The sequence below is a fragment of the Colobus angolensis genome, unplaced genomic scaffold (assembly GCF_000951035.1).
Source record: "Colobus angolensis palliatus isolate OR3802 unplaced genomic scaffold, Cang.pa_1.0 Scaffold8, whole genome shotgun sequence".
In the NCBI taxonomy this organism is placed as follows: Eukaryota; Metazoa; Chordata; class Mammalia; order Primates; family Cercopithecidae; genus Colobus; species Colobus angolensis.
The window spans coordinates 1,495,282-1,511,610 of NW_012121820.1; the positions used below are offsets into that span (position 1 = coordinate 1,495,282).

General features: G+C 40.7%; 1 protein-coding gene across 1 annotated transcript in view; it reads left to right on the forward strand.

The window, feature by feature from the left end:
• Positions 1–8,091, forward strand: part of CFAP53 (cilia and flagella associated protein 53) — a 36,284-nt gene extending 28,193 nt beyond the window's left edge. The window contains exons 7-8 of the mRNA XM_011928796.1: positions 1,697–1,799; positions 7,674–8,091. Of these exons, the coding sequence (XP_011784186.1) occupies positions 1,697–1,799; positions 7,674–7,902 (332 nt within the window). The 3' untranslated portion in view covers positions 7,903–8,091. The remainder of the gene's footprint in view (positions 1–1,696; positions 1,800–7,673) is intronic.
• The last annotated feature ends 8,238 nt before the right edge of the window (positions 8,092–16,329 follow it).

Genomic DNA, 16,329 nt, shown 5'->3' on the forward strand with positions numbered 1-16,329 from the left:
AGAATCATGTAGTATATACTGTTTTATGGTCTATATTTTTCACTTATCGAAACTATTTTTAAGTCATTTTTTGTCAATTATAAGATTTGTAATGACTGCCTAGAAATCTGTTATAAAAATGGACTGTAACTTATTTTACCTAAATACAACTAATGACCCTTTATATTATTTCTAATCTTTTTACTGCTGTTTTAGAATTCCAGGTTACTGTTGAAAGGGCATAAAAGTGTGTGTCCACCCTATTGCTAAACCTTTGTTCTGCTCTCACAATCATTTTGTCTCTATCTCTGCACATTCTAAAGATTTTGTAAGTTCCTGTTTTTCTTTCTGTGGCACGGCAAGGTCACAAGACGCATTTAAGTAAGGTACACTCATGTTGCAAAACCTGTTGTGAAACCTGTCACAATATGATTAACTGACTTTGTTCTGCTTCTGTAAGACTGCTTTCCCGCCTCGGAGTTTGCGAAAACGCGCCCTGCCCCTGCCCTGCAAGCCCTTGATAAACGTCATCAGAATTTCAAAATTAACTGAAATACCAGGAATGGCAAGAACCAATCATAATCAGCCAAATCACCTTGTTCACATGTCAGCCAATCATAGATCTGATTTGTATAATGACTCTGTACCTGTTTACCCCAGACTATATAACACTGTCCTGAGCCCAGTTAGGGAGCTCTCCCACTCCGCTCGTTTCACGGGCGTGTGAGGGTTCCAGATTCGAACCTGTAATAAAGATCCTTGCTTCTTGGCTTTGACTCCGGACTCTGGTGGTCTTCTCAGGGGAATGAACGGTCTGGGCATAACACTGTCTCCGTACATAGTTGTTTTTGGATTATATCTGGTTACTTAAATTTCTGAAATAGATTGTGGTACCAAACATATATACATCTCAGATGTATATTAGCCAGTTGTATTTATTATTTTGTAAACTCTGTTTCCTTTGTCTTTTTTTTCTATTGGGATGCTTAAATATATTTATTAACTTATAAGAGCTTTATTTATTTATTTTTTGAGACGGAGTCTCACTGTGTCGCCCAGGCTGGAATGCAGTGGCACGATCTAGGCTCACTGCAACTTCCACTTCCTAAGTTCAAGTGATTCTTGTGCCTCAGCCTCCTGAGCAGCTGGGATTACAGGCACGTGCCACCGTGCCCAGCTAATTTTTGTACTTTTAGTAGAGAGGGGGTTTCACCATGTTGGCCAGGCTGGTCTCGAACTCCTGACCTCAGGTGACCCACCTGCCTCAGCCTCCCAAAATGCTGGGATTAGAGGCATGAGGCATTGTGCCCAGCCAAGAGCTTTATATATTTAAATAATATTTATTTTATAATAAATATATATATAATAAATAATAAATTATAATAAATAAACTTATTAATATGAATGGCAATGAACTGTTTGTCTTCAAGGAGAGAAAAGTAGGAAGTGTTTTAACATTGGTAATTTATATGAAAAAGGGTAATTATAGATTTTCAATGAAATATGATTAAGAGGAAATCTGTAGATTGTAGCATATATGAGTCTAAACCCAATTTATTTCTCAATTGAGATGAGTACTTCTACTTTATCAATCTAAGATCCAGCCATGATTCTCAGCTCTACCTTTCTAAAGACAATATGACTCTGGTGCCCAGAAAGATGTTGGCAAGTCTTGTCTGAAAGTCATTTGACATATAATTACTTTTGCTTTTCTTAGTGCAAAGAGAAGCTAAAGAACAGGAAGAACGTGCTATGGAACAGAAACACATAAATGAAAGTCTTAAAGAACTTAACTGTGAAGAGAAGGAGAATTTTGCAAGGTATGATTTTGTTTTCTATATCATCATTTGCTACCTAAAAAACAGATTTTTGGCCAGGCATGGTGGCTCACACCTGTAATCCCAGTACTTTGGGAGACTGAGGAAGGAGGATTGCTTGAAGCCAGGAGTTTGAGATTAGACTGGGCAGTGTAGCAAGATCTCATCTCTACAAAAAAATAAAAATAAAAATTAGCCAGATATGGTGCCATAGGCCTGTAGTCCTAGCTACTTGGGAGCTGAAGTGGGAAGATCACTTGAGTACAGGACTTAAACATAGCAGCTATGATTGTGCCACTACACTCCAACCTGGGCAACAGGCAAGATCTGTCTCAAAAAAAACAAAAACTAAAACAGATTTTCAACATAGAAGACCATGTGCCGTAATTCATGCATTATTGACATTATTTTACATTAGTGTTACACTTGTCCTTCTAGAAGCTCAAAGCAGTTTACAAAATTTCACGTAAAAGCAGGCACCAACTGTCTTCATAAAATTAAATTCCATTGCCATTATGTATATTATGATTATACACATAAGTTGTTAGGCTGGATGAATATCTTTAAAAATAAAATAAATTTGAAACACTTAAAAAATAGGCACTAACCTTAAATCCTATTAAAATAGGAAGAAGATTTTTTTTGCTCCATGAAGCAAATCCTGAAAAGCAGGCTGTCCTAATCAGCTAGATTAGCAGAGTGGCTTATAGGGACAGGATTCCATACAAATGTCACCAGGAGGATGTGTTTAGCCTTACTGCATTAGAAAACTCTGGATGCTTTGGGAAATACCACTGCCCTCCTCTGACAAGGGCTGGGATTATACCATCGCACTCTCTTCCCACTAGTGGCCATGATACCTAAATCAGGCAGTCAGTGTAGTGGAGGAAGAGGACCTGGTTTCTCTGATTACTGGTCACCCTCCCTGTTCCTGGGGCCTGTCCGTTGACGTACTCACACTTGGTGCATAGAAATAAGCTCTTCTCTTTCTAGAAAAAGTATGGTTAATGTGCCTGATCCTATTCTCACTTTGGGGTCACAAACAACATCTGTCCTACTGTTCTGAGTTCCTGCTACTGCCTCTGCTGTGGAAATCTTTCCTTCTCATATATATATGTGTGTGTGTGTATATATATATATGTATGTGTCTGTGTGTGTGTGTGTGTGTATATATATATATATATTTTTTTTTTTGAGATGGAGTCTTGCTGTGTCACCTAGGCTGGAGTGCAGTGGTGCAATCTTGGCTTACTGCAATCTCTGCCTCCCGGGTTCAAGCAGTTCTCTGCCTCAGCCTCCCGAGTACCTGGGATTACAGGCACATGCTACCACGCCTGGCTAATTTTTATTATTTTTAGTAGAGACAGGGTTTCACCACCTTGGCCAGGCTGGTCTTGAACTCCTGACCTCGTGATCCCCTCGCCTCGGCCTCCCGAAGTGCTGGGATTACAGGCGTGAGCCACCGCGCCTGGCCTCCTTCTCATTTTTAAAAAGTCTCCTGTTGGAGATTTGTGAGGACTCAACAAATATCACATCTCTTCCCTGCTAAACTTCTGAACCAGTGGAGAGATAAGGAAAAAAATATGGGTAGAGGTATTACAGTTACCTATTGCTACATAACAAAACACCCTGAAATGTGTGGTTTAAAGCAATTTATGATTATCTCTTATGATTCTGTGGGTCAACAAGGCTCGTCTAGGTAGTTCTTGCTTGGAACATCTCATATCGTTGAAGTCAGATCCACATGACTGAGGCTATATTCATCTGAAGGCTCAACCTAGGATACCTACTCATATAGGGAGCAGTGTATGCTGACTGGAGTCAGGGATCTCAGTTATCAACCAGGCGTTTTAGTTGTCACCTGGAAACCCTACGTGTGGGCTCTCCATGTGATTTGGACTTCTCACAATGTGGTGGCTTGTTCTGAGAGGGAGAGTTCCAATAACAAGTATACCAACAGCTAGGAAGAAGAAGCTGCCAGGCCAGTTAAGAGCTACAGCTGGGACTGGCATAGCATTACTTCTGCCATATTCCATTGGTCATAAAAGTAGTTACAAGGCCCATCCTGATTCAAGGAGATGGAGAAAGAAGCTCCACCTCTTGAAAGGGTAGTAGAGGTTCACATTGCTGAAGAGCATAACTAGGCTGGTGGCATGGGAGTAAAAGAATTTACCAAGACAGTTGTAGGTACAGGCAGATTCATTAGAGAAAGCAGGAAAATTCAGTGCAAGAAAGCAATGGCAGCCAGCAAGAGAGGAGCTGACTGCCAGGAAACAAAGGCTTGCTGGAGGTTTTATAGGATGGTTCTTGGGCTACTTGATAACACCAAGGTAGCAGGGAGCTAACTTGCATTCTTCTGTCAGCTGAGGTGTTTGATGATAAATCAAAGCATTTGATGATAAGCAGGAAGTTTGTGAGTTTTGTATATTATCTGCACAGGAGGGCTATATGTCTTGGGCCATGAACAAAGGCAGACCTATAGCTTATCTGCTTTCTCTCTTTGCTTTCTCCTGGTTCCACCAGCCTGATTCCTTTTCCCTAATTAGGAGTACACATATGGGGAGGAAGATAGTACTGTGGCCATCTTTGGAAAATAGAATCTACCAGAGAGGGGTATCCAAATTATCTTTATTTCTGATAAAATCCCATTATCTTTGTTTCTGATAAAAGTTGATGGAGTGTTTTCTGACCCCAACAACAGATTCTCTGATTCTTCAGACACCAACCGGATGTCCAAGAATTCAATTCAGTTCTGATAGTAACTACCCAGGGTTAGTACAGACCCCACAGGGTAAGGGCTTAGTCCCACAAACTGCTGCCACTTCAGACACCAGATGCTAGTCCCAGACCACCTTCTGATCAACCAGCTATAAATTGGAGTTCCCATGACCTCCTCCTCAGGTTCAACAGTTTGCTAGAATTGCTTACAGAAATCAAGAACACGTTTGACTTATGTTTACCAGTTTATCACAATGGACACAACTCAGGAACAGCCAAGTGGAAGAGAAGCATAGGGGCTTCCGTGCTCTCTGCGGGTGCACCATCCTTTCAGCACCTCTCTGTGTCACCATCACAGATGCCCTCAGAACATCCTTGTTCAAGAGGTTTTAGAGCTTCATCTCCAGCCTCCACCTTCGCCTCCTGAGAGGTCAGTGGGTGGGGCTGAAAGTCCTAACCCCCTCATCACTTGGTCTTTCTAGTGACCAACCGCATCCTGAGGCCACCCAGGGGCCCTACCCTAAGTCAGTTTGTTAGCATAAAATCATATGTTCCTCTGAATGACAAAAGATACTTTTATCACTCAGGAAATTACAGGAGTTGTAGGAGCTCTGTGCCAAGAAGTAGGAACAAAGATCAAATATAATTCTTCTTATACCACAGCTGATATTAAAAATGTGGCTTGTATTTCTAGCCATTGAAACTACAAACAGGCCAGGCATGGTGGCTCACACCTGTAATCTCACCACTTTGGGAGGCCAAGATAGGCGGATCTTGATCCCAGGAGTTTAAGACCAGCCTGTGCAACATGGTGTAACTTTGTCTCTAAAAAAATACAGCAACAACAAAAAAATTAGTTGGGTGTGGTTGTGTGCACCTGTAGTCCCAGATACCTGGGATGCTGTGGTGGGAGGATCACCTGAACCTGGGAGGTTGAGGCTGCAGTGAGCCATGATTGTGTGATTGTTCCAGTAGTGTACTCCAGCCTGGGTGACAGAGTGAGACCAGGTCTTAAAAAAAAAAAAAAAAGAAAGAAACTACAAAGAAAAAAATATGGCTTATAAATTGTAAAATTATATAACCATTATGGAAAACAGTATGGAGGTTCCTCCAAAAAACTAATATTAAAACTACTACATAATCCAGCAATCCCACTTCTGGGTATATGTCCAAAAATTAAAAGCAGGGTCTCGAAGAGATATTTGTACAGAAATATTCATAGCGCTGTTCACAGTATTCAAGAGGTAGAAGCAACCCAAGGGTCTATTAATGAAATGAATAAACAAAACGTGGTATATATTTATGATGGAATATTATTCAGCCTTAAAAAGCAAGGAAATCCTGTCACATGCCATAGTATGGATGAACCTTGAGGACATCATGCTAAGTGAAATAAGCCAGTCACAAAAAGACAAATACTGTATGATTCTATTTTTATGAGATATATAAAGTAGTCAGATTTATAGAAACATAAAGTAGAATGGTGGTTACCAGGGGTTGTGGGGAGGAAAGAGGGGAGGGGAGTTTCAGATTTGCAAGATGAAAAAGTTCTGGAGATCTCTTTTACAGCAATATGAAGAGATTGCTGAACTGTACACTTAAAAATGGTTAAGATGTAAATTTGTTATGTGGGTTTTTTTGTTTGTTTTTGTTTTTGTTTTTTTGACAAAGTCTTGCTCTATTGCCCAGGCTGGGGTGCAGTAGTGTGATCATGGCTCACTGAAACCTCAACCTCCTGGGCTCAGACAATCCACCCACTTCAGCAGGGACCACAGGCACATACCACCATGCCTGGCCAATTTTTTATTGTTTTGTACAGATCAGGTCTCCCTATGTTTCCCAGGCTGGTTTCAAACTCCTGTGATCCTCCTGCCTTGGCCTCCTAAGGTACTGGGATTATTAGGTGTATGACCTATGTAATTTTGTTTTGTTTTGTTTTGGTTTGGTTTGGTTTTTGTTTATTTTTGAGATGGAGTTTCACTCTTGTCGCCCAGGCTGGAGTGCAATGCTGCAATCTCAGTTCACTGCAACCTCCACCTCCTGGGTTCAAGCGATTCTCCTGCCTCAGCCTCCTGAGTACCTGGGATTATAGGCATGTACCACCATGCCTGGCTAATTTTTGTATTTTTAGTAGAGACGGAGTTTCTCCAGGTTGGTCAGGCTGGTCTTGAACTCCTGACCTCAGGTGATCCGCCCACCTCAGCCTCCCAAAGTGCTGGGATTACAGGTGTGAGCTACCATGCCTGTCATAATGTGTTTTTTATTACAGTAAAAATTACACTATAAATAAAAAAGCTGTCATATATTTAAAATGTGGCTTATAGATGCAAGAAATTGTCTAGTTAATACTGAACAGAATGATAAGATGAGGCTAACTTACCCAGTCCCCAGCAGCATGAGACCACTGCAGGCCTCCTGTGCAGGGATGTGGCCCTTTGATCTAGAGCAGAGCAGAAAACAGGTGGAGCAGCCTCTAAGATGAAAGGAAAAGCTGGCTGGGTGCGGTAGCTCACGCTTGTAATCCCAGCACTTTGGGAGGCCAAGGTGGGCAGATCACTTGAGGTCAGGAGTTTGAGACTAGCCTGGCCAAAATGATGAAACCTCATCTCTACTAAAAATACAAAAATTAGCCAGGCATGGTGGTGGGTGCCTGTAATCCCAGCTGCTCGGGAGGCTGAGGCAGAGAATTGCTTTAACCGGGAGGCGAAGGTTGCAGTGAGCTGAGATCGTTCAACTGCACTTCAGGCGACAGAGTGAGACTCCGTCTCAAAAAACAAAAAAAAAAAAAAAAAAGAAAGAAAAAAAAAAGAAAGGGGAAGAGTTGAATTGAGCAGTTTGCTTATCCTCTCCAATTTTACCCATAGAGAAGAGTGAGGGAAGGGATGGAGGCAAACCAAGAACTATTCCCACATAGCAGTGAACATTGCGAGCAGCGAAGAAGCATTTCCTCTCTAAAATCAATATTTGTTCTAGGATTATATTAATGATTATTGTGTAAGAAACCCATTATTGAGTTTTTCGTCTATTTCTTCTCCACTCACCCTGATTTTAATGGGAATTTTAATTTGACTTTACAAATTATATTTTAATTGTAATGCTCTAAATAAATCTAAATACTTAGTTTTATAATTTTATGCTTTGACATTTCTAATACTTTAGACGCCAGTGTTTAGCCCAGGAGTACAGGAAGCAACTTCAGATGCAAATTGCCTACCAGCAGCAGTCCCAAGAAGCAGAGAAGGAAGAGAAACACCGAGAGTTTGAAGCAGGGATAGCAGCAAACAAGATGTGTTTGGACAAGATCCAGGAGGTCTTGTCCACCCATCAAGTGCTGCCTCAAAACATTCATCCCATGCGCAAGGCATGCCTCAGTGAGCTTCCACCGTAGTTCCGTGAGCATCTATGTATCTTTTCTTGGTCTTTTAATATTTTTAACTACAGTATGCTTGTATGCTTCTTTTAACTCCTGGATAAACTGTTCTTTTTTTCCCTGAGTTTGTGTAATTAATTGAACGTAATTTTCTTCCTTTGAATAAACTTGTGCCATTTTTGGAGTTCACAGACTTACAAATCCAAATGCTCTACTTCATCACATGTTGTTATTTTCCTGCCCCCTTTGCCTCCTTTTTTAACTCGCTTATGACTAGTTCCATTTGCTGACAACTATCTACCCATATGCCCATTTCTTCTTCCTTCCTTTCTCTTCTCTCTCATATACATAATTCAGTGTTAAGAGAGTGTTTTTGCAGGCAGAACTGGGATTAACAGCCACTTTCATTAACCCACCTATTTAGTCATTAAACATGTATTTTCAGAGTGCCTCCCATGTGCCAGGCACTATTCTAGATCCTGAGACTTCAGCAAAAACAAAATATACCCCTTGCTCTTGTTGAGCTTACATACTCAACAGGCAACAAGTGTTAAGTGCCATAAACTGGAAATGGCAGGTGTGCTGTTTCATTTTATATGTGATGATCAGAAAAGGCCTCTTTGAGCAGCTGATATTTGAAAAGAAGTCTGAATGAACTAGCCATGGATTATCTGCAGGGTAATCATCTAAGGCAGAGGAAAAAGCCAGTGCAAGGTCCCTTGGGAAGAAGCCTGCTGAGTGCATTTGAGGCATAATATTTGTGCTGGAGTAGAGTCAGTAAAAAGAGATTAATCAGAAAGGTAGTTGGGGCCAGATGATGTAAGGCCTTGGAACCATGGTAAAGGCTGAGTTTTGCTTCACTAAAGGGAGATGTTACAGGGTTTTCAAGAGAGGAGCAACACAATATGATATAAGAGGGTTGCTGGCTGCTATGTCTAGAATAGACATCAGGGAGACAGAAACAAGCATGTTAAGTGATTGCAGCCAGGCATGGTGGCTCACACCTGTAATCCCAACAGTCTGGGAGGCCAAGGCGAGTGGATCACTTGAGGTCAGGAGATCGAGACCAGCCTGCAAACATGATGAAACCCTGCCTCTACTAAAAATACAAAAATTAGCCAGGTGTGGTGGTGTGCACCTATAATCCCAGCTACTTGGGAGGCTGAGGCAAGAGAATCACTTGAGCCTGGGAGACGGAGGTTGCAGTGAGCCAAGATTGCACCACTGCACTCCAGCATGGGTGACAGAGTGAGACTCTGTCTCAAAAAAGAAAAAAATAATGTTAAGTGATTACAATAATCCAGGTAAGAGGTGGTGGTAGTGTGGTAGCCAGCCTCCAAGATGACTCCCCATGATCTTCTCCTGTATTTATGTCCAACCTCCCTGAATCACAGCTGATCTGCAGGACCAATAGAACAGAGTATAACTTCCAAGACGAGGTCATAAAAGACACTGCAACTCAGTCAGCCACTTATGCTGGTAAGGATAGGATGCTCAAGAAGCCCTTCAAAGAGGCCCATGTGGGGAGGCATTGAAGCCTTCCACCGAAAGGCAGCACAGCATGCCAGCCATGTGCATAAGCAGCCTTGGAAGATCCTCCAGCCCCTGCACCAGTTAGGCATTCAGATGACTACTGCTCTGGCTGATGACTTAACTGCAATTTCGTTAGAGATCTAAGCCAGACTGCTCAGTCAAGGTGTTCCTGATTCCCAGCCCACAGAAACTGAGAAATAATAGACGTTTGTTGTGGTTTAAGCCACTAAGTTTTGTGGTATATCATTAGGCAGCAATAGAAAACAAATACGGGTCATATCTTGGGCACTGTGAGAGAGGTCAGATTCTATTTTAAAGGTAGAGCCAATTAGATGTGCTGATGGATGTGTATGTTGAGTGTAGGACTTGAAAGAAAGTCATAAAATAGAACTCCAAACTTTTGGTCTAAGCAACAAACCAGTAAACTGCCTCTGTGGTGGGAAACACTTGACCTATCTCTCAAGTTGTGAACCTGGAGATGTTAGCTAAATGAAGTCAAAGAAATTAAGAAGTTACTGGGTGATTCTCATCAATAGTCAATTTGGCATTCTACCTCTGCACTGCACTGTGTTTTTCATATATCAAAATATGTTTTGTGTTATACCAGTTTTTGTGAAAAACAAATCTGGAAAGGTCTGAAATTTACATCATTTTCCTAGAGTCATTAGACGCAATGAAATATTTTAAAACTCTAGGAAACCCTAAAGTAATGAAACCTAGTTACATTTATTTAATCCTCTGTTACTCATACTTACTTGATCTTGAAACCCTTTTTAAAAAAATCAAACCGATTAACACCTTTTGGTAAATGCTCATCTTTCTTCTGCATGTTCACATGATTCATTACATCATCTTCATGGGATATTCAGAAAAGCTTTCTGCAGGATATTACTTTCTAAATAAAACAGTGCTTTATTTCTAGTAGCTTGGCCAATGTTTTATGTAAAAATTCTAGAGAAATTTATTCTTTTAGACAGTATTTTAAAAGCTATATTGAGGTATAATTTCCATACCATAAAGTCTACCCATTGTGAGTGATTTATAAAGTGATTCTTGGTAAATTTAGAGATTTGCAATCATCACCACAATCTAGTTTTAGAATGCTTCCATCACCCCCAAAAGTTTTCTTGTGCATGTTTACACAAAACCCTACTTCTTTACCCAGTGCCAAGCAAACACTGACCAACTTGTGTCTCCACAGTTGTCTTTTCTTCAAATTTCATATTAATAGAATCACTCAATATGTACTCTTTCATGTTAGCCTTTCACTTAACATGTTTTTGAGGTTCATCATGTTACTGGATGCATCTGTAGTTTATTCCTTTTGATTTCTATAGTATTCTATTGTATGGATATACCACATTTTATACATCCATTCACTAGTTCAGGGACATTTGCATTATTTCTAAGTTTTGGCTGCTATGAACATTCACATACAAGTCTTTGTGTGAACATACACTTTCATTTCTCTTGGTTAGATATGTAGAATTGGAATTGCTAGGTCTTATGGTGTTTTTCACTTAAGTTGCCAGGCTGTTTCTTTTTTCTTTCTTTTTTTTTTTTTTTTTTTGAGATGGAATAGGTTGGAGTGCAGTGGTACAATCTGGGCTCACTGCAAGCTCCGCCTCCTGGGTTCATGCCATTCTCCTGCCTCAGTCTCCCAAGTAGCAGGGACTACAGGTGCCTGCCACCACGCCTAGCTAATTTTTTGTATTTTTAGTAGAGATGGGGTTTCACTGTGTTAGCCAGGATGGTCTCGATCTCCTGACCTCATGATCCACCTGCCTTGGCCTCCCATAGTGCTGGGATTACAGGCGTGAGCCACCACACCTGGCCCAGGCTGTTTCAAGTGACTGCATCATATTACATTCCCACTGCAATGTATGAAAGTTCCATTTTCGCCACATCCTTGTCAGCACTTGTAATGGCAATTCTAGTGACTGTGGAAGGTATTTCATTGTGGTTTTAATTTGCACTTTCCTAATGACTAGTGATGTTGAGGATTTTTTCATGAGCTTCTTAGCCCATCATATGTCTTATTCTGTGAAGTATTTATTCAGATCTTTTCCTCCATTTTCTAATTGGGTTGTCTTCTTATTACTGAGTTGGAGGAGTTCTTTATATAGTGTGGAAACAAGTCTCAGCTACTTGGGAAGCTAAGATGGGAGGATCACTTGAGCCCAGGAGGATGAGGCTGTAGTGAGATCTGATGGTGCCATTGCACTCCAGTCTGGGTGACAGAGCAAGACCCTGCCTCTGAAAAAAATTTTTTTTGGTCTTTGTCTTTGACTTTGCAAGAAACAGAAGCCCAAAGAAATCTCCTGTCTCTTGGTCTGGTACTTTTTGTTACAGGAAGTCAGGGACCCCAAATGGAGGGACCGGCTGGAGCCGCAGCAGAGGATCGTAAATTGTGAAGATTTCATCTTAATATGGACATTTATCATTTCTCAGATAATACTTTTATAATTTCTTATATCTGTCTTTAATCTCTTAATCCTGTTATCATTGTAAGCTGAGGATGTGTATCACCTCAGGACCACTGTGATAATTGTGTTAACTGTACAAATTGATTGTAAAACATGTGTGTTTGAACAATATGAAATCAGTGCACCTTGAAAAAGAACAGAATAACAGCGATTTTTATGGAACAAGGGAAGACAACCATAAGGTCTGACTGCCTGCAGGGTCGGGCAAAAAGAGCCATATTTTTTTTCTTGCAGAGAGCCTGTAAATGGACATGCAAGTAGGAAACATATCGCTAAATTCTTTTCCTAGCAAGGAATATTAATATTAATACCCTGGGAAAAGAATGCATTCCTTGGGGGAGGTCTATAAATGGCCACTCTGGGAATGTCTGTCTTGTGCAGTTGAGATAAAGATTGAGATTAGCCCTGATCTCCTGTAGAACCCTCAGGCTTACTAGGGTTGGGAAAACTCAGCCCTGGTAAATTATTATTCTTATTGGGCTTATGTGCCTTTTTCTCCACTTATTTGACCTCTCACCTGGATGGATGCTCCTGTGGAGATCTGTACTAACGACAGTGTGTAGCCTGGAGCTACAGATGACCATTGCCCCACTCAACCAGGAGAAGAAGGCACTGTGTTTAATGTTACTATGGGTTGTAAATACCTTCCTCTGTGCCTTGGACATGCACCTGGTTGTATTCATCTAGAAACTGAAGTCTGGGATGCTTAACTTCTGGAGAGATCAGCCACAGGGGAATGGGGACATTTGGTCTCTGGCCTCTCCCTTTCTCCTTTAAGACAAATGAAACGGGGAGTAATAGGAGATACCCCATACTTTCAATATAAACCTGTAGGAAAACCATGTCCTAAAAATATTGAGGGCCCATCTAAAACTTTAATTTGGGAAGATTGTGTTAACTCACATGCAGTAGTATTAAAAAATGACTCATATGGTTTAGTAATAGACTGGGCATCAAACGGCTATTTAGAAAACAATTGCTCCTCTGGTGGAAGGAAATGCCTGGAGGCTACTTATTTTATTTCTTATTGGGAGGACGAGGATCATCATCGTACTTTGCATAAGAGGTTCAGCTCATTCTTTCCCTTAAAATGGGAAGGGCATTACCCCACTTAGACCTCATATGATATTCCCCATTCTGAGTCCAGAACACCCAGAACTTTGGAAACTGGCTATTGCCATGTCTGGACTGTGAATATGGGAACGGGAAATTTTTCTGTCTGTTGTCCCCACTACCACCCCTTGCATCTGTGATTCTGAACCCCATGATAAATCCCCTTTGAACCCTCTTCCTCTTCCTTTATGGGACTCCAATTGGCATTATGATAATTCTTCTCAACCCAGGTATGCCCCTCTACCTCTTTGGCATCCCTGGGCACCTCGGATTGCTTTTTTATGGTGGAGAACATCGGGCATTGCCACCACCACTCCTCTCCTGCAGTATCAACCTAGATTCAAACATTCTGCTTTGTTTACCTCCAACCTGACTATTCCTATACAGAGTTGTGTTAGGCCTCCTTACATGCTGTTAGTGGGAAATATCAAAATTTGGACAAACAATCAAACTGTCCAATGTATTAATTGTCATTTATATACTTGTGTTAACTCCCGTTTTGACTTCAGGAAAAGTATAATGTTGGTTCGAGCTCGAGAAGGAATCTGGATACCGGTAGCTTTACCCCAACCTTGGGAATCTTACCCCTCAGTACATTTAATTAATGACGTCTTACAGTGAATTCTCAAAAGATCTAAGAGATTTGTTTTCACTTTAATTGCTGTGATCATGGGCCTAATTACAGTCATTGCACTGGCCACCACTGCTGGAGTGGTATTACACCAATGTATTCAAACGGCTCATTTTATTAATGATTGGCAAGCCAATTCCACCTAAATGTGGAATTATCAACAGGGCATTGATAAAAAATTAGCTAATCAAATTAAGATTTAAGACAATCTAATTATTTGGCTTGGAGATTGGCTAATGAGTCTCAAACATTGCATGCAAATGCAGTGTAATTGCAACACTTCTGATTTCTGCATTGTCCTGTATTCCTACAATGAGACTGATCATTCATGGGAAATGGTCAAAGGACATCTTCTGGGTAGGGAAGATAATTTATCATTGGACATAACTAAATCAATGAAATTAAAGTTTTGAAGCCTCTCAAGCTCATTTATCCGTTGTGCCTGGAGCTGAGGCATTAGATCAGATGGCAGAAAGTCTTTCTGGACTAAACCCGATGACTTGGATTAAGTCTGTTGGGGTTCCACTGTAGTAAATTTTGGAATCATGTTTTTCTGTTTAATCAACTTGTTTTTAGTGTGCTGGACCAGCCAAAGAATCTTGCATCAAAACCGAGAGAATGAACAAGTCTTCATTGCCATGGCACATTTACATAAAAAGAAAGGGAGAAATGTTATGGCAAGTCAGGGATCCCGAACGGAGGGACTGGCTGGAGCCATGGCAGAGGAACATAAATTGTGAAGATTTCATCTTAATATGGACATTTATCAGTTCTCAAATAATACTTTTATAATTTCTTATGTCTGTATTTACTTTAATCTCTTAATCCTGTTATCTTCGTAAGCTAAGGATGTGCGTCACCTCAGAACCACTGTGATAATTGTGTTAACTGTATAAATTGATTGTAAAACATGTGTGTTTGAACAATATGAAATCAGTGCACCTTGAAAAAGAACAGAATAATAGTGATTTTTATGGAACAAGGGAAGAGAAGCATAAGGTCTGACTGCCTGCAGGGTCGGGCAAAAAGAGCTATATTTTTCTTCTTACAGAGAGCCTATAAATGGATGTGCAAGTAGGAAACATATCGCTAAATTCTTTTCCTAGCAAGGAATATTAATATTAATACCCTGGGAAAAGAATGCATTCCTGGGGGGAGGTCTATAAACAGCCACTCTGGGAATGTCTGTCTTATGCAGTTGAGATAAGGACTGAGATTAGCCCTGATCTCCTGCAGAACCCTCAGGCCTACTAGGGTTGGGAAAACTCAGCCCTGGTAAATTTGTGGTCAGACCGGTTCTCTGCTCTCAAACCCTGTTTTCTGTTTTTTAAGATGTTTATCAAGACAATACGTGTACCACTGAACATAGACCCTTATCAGTGGTTCTGCTTTTGCCCTTTGCCTTGTGATCTTTGTTGGACCCTTATCAATGGTTCTGCTTTTGCTCTTTGCCTTGTGATCTTTGTTGGACCCTTATCAGTGGTTCTGCTTTTGCTCTTTACCCTGTTCCCTCAGAAGCTTGTGATCTTTGTTGGACCCTTATCAGTGGTTCTACTTTTTGCCCTTTGAAGCATGTGATCTTTGTACCTACTCTCTGTTCTTACACCCCCTCCCCTTTTGAAACCCTCAATAAAAACTTGCTGGTCTGAGACTCAGGTGGGCATCATGGTGCTACTGATTTGTGATGTCACCCCTGGTGGCCCACCTGTAAAATTCTTCTCTTTATACTGTCTCTCTTTATTTCTCAGCCAGGCAACACATGGAAAATAGAATCTATGTTGAAATATTGGGTGCAGGCTCCCCCAATAACTTTTTCCATCACATACCATTATGATTTTTTACCAAAATCTAATTTGGTGTCAAAGTACTTGTAATCAATATGCCCTTTAAGGCTTGCTATTTAGCAATCCTGTTGGCATTTTCACTCCATTGGGATCCTTTTGTGGTCTCTGCCCAAACCTTTATGCTTGCTAACATAGCATTTGGTGCAGATCCATCAAATACATCAATGCATGCACATTTCATAAATTACACACAGGGATGAATATTTTTCCTTCTATAAACCATCCTTCTGATATTTTGATTACCTTGTATAAATAGGGCAAACAGCTTCTCAGAATATAGATGAGAATTTCATCTAATAAAAAGAATATCTTCTTCTCTAGAAATACCCCTGAGATAACTGGAAAAGCATATTTTATTGCAGTTAGTGCAGGGAACAATAAAAAGATGTGATTCCATTTATGCCTCTTGTGAAGCTGTCAGCTGGACAAGGGCTCTGAGAGCCTAAACTGCCTCCAAATGTCAGGTTTTTTTTTTTCTATAAAGTGCTAAGACGTGTGTTTTGGGTACAGGCTGGGGGTTATTAGCTTAGTGCTTCCAAGCACTGCTATGTGAGACTTTTATTTGAAATGACTTTGTAGATATAATTCTGGGGAAACGGACATAGTGAGACAGTTTCAGGCTAGGTTCTTGCCCTATATGTGTGACTTCAGGTTGGGCTTTCTGGGATTCATTTTTTTTTCCCTAAACCTGAGCTGAAAGGGACCTGAGAGGGTGTCTAGTTCAAATCTTTCCCTTTATAGATGTGAACTCATCTTGGGTTTGGTTCTCCCGAAAGAGCCTGAGGACTTGGGAGCAGTTAGATTATGTGGTTGGTGATCCAGGAAGCAGAGGTAGGGA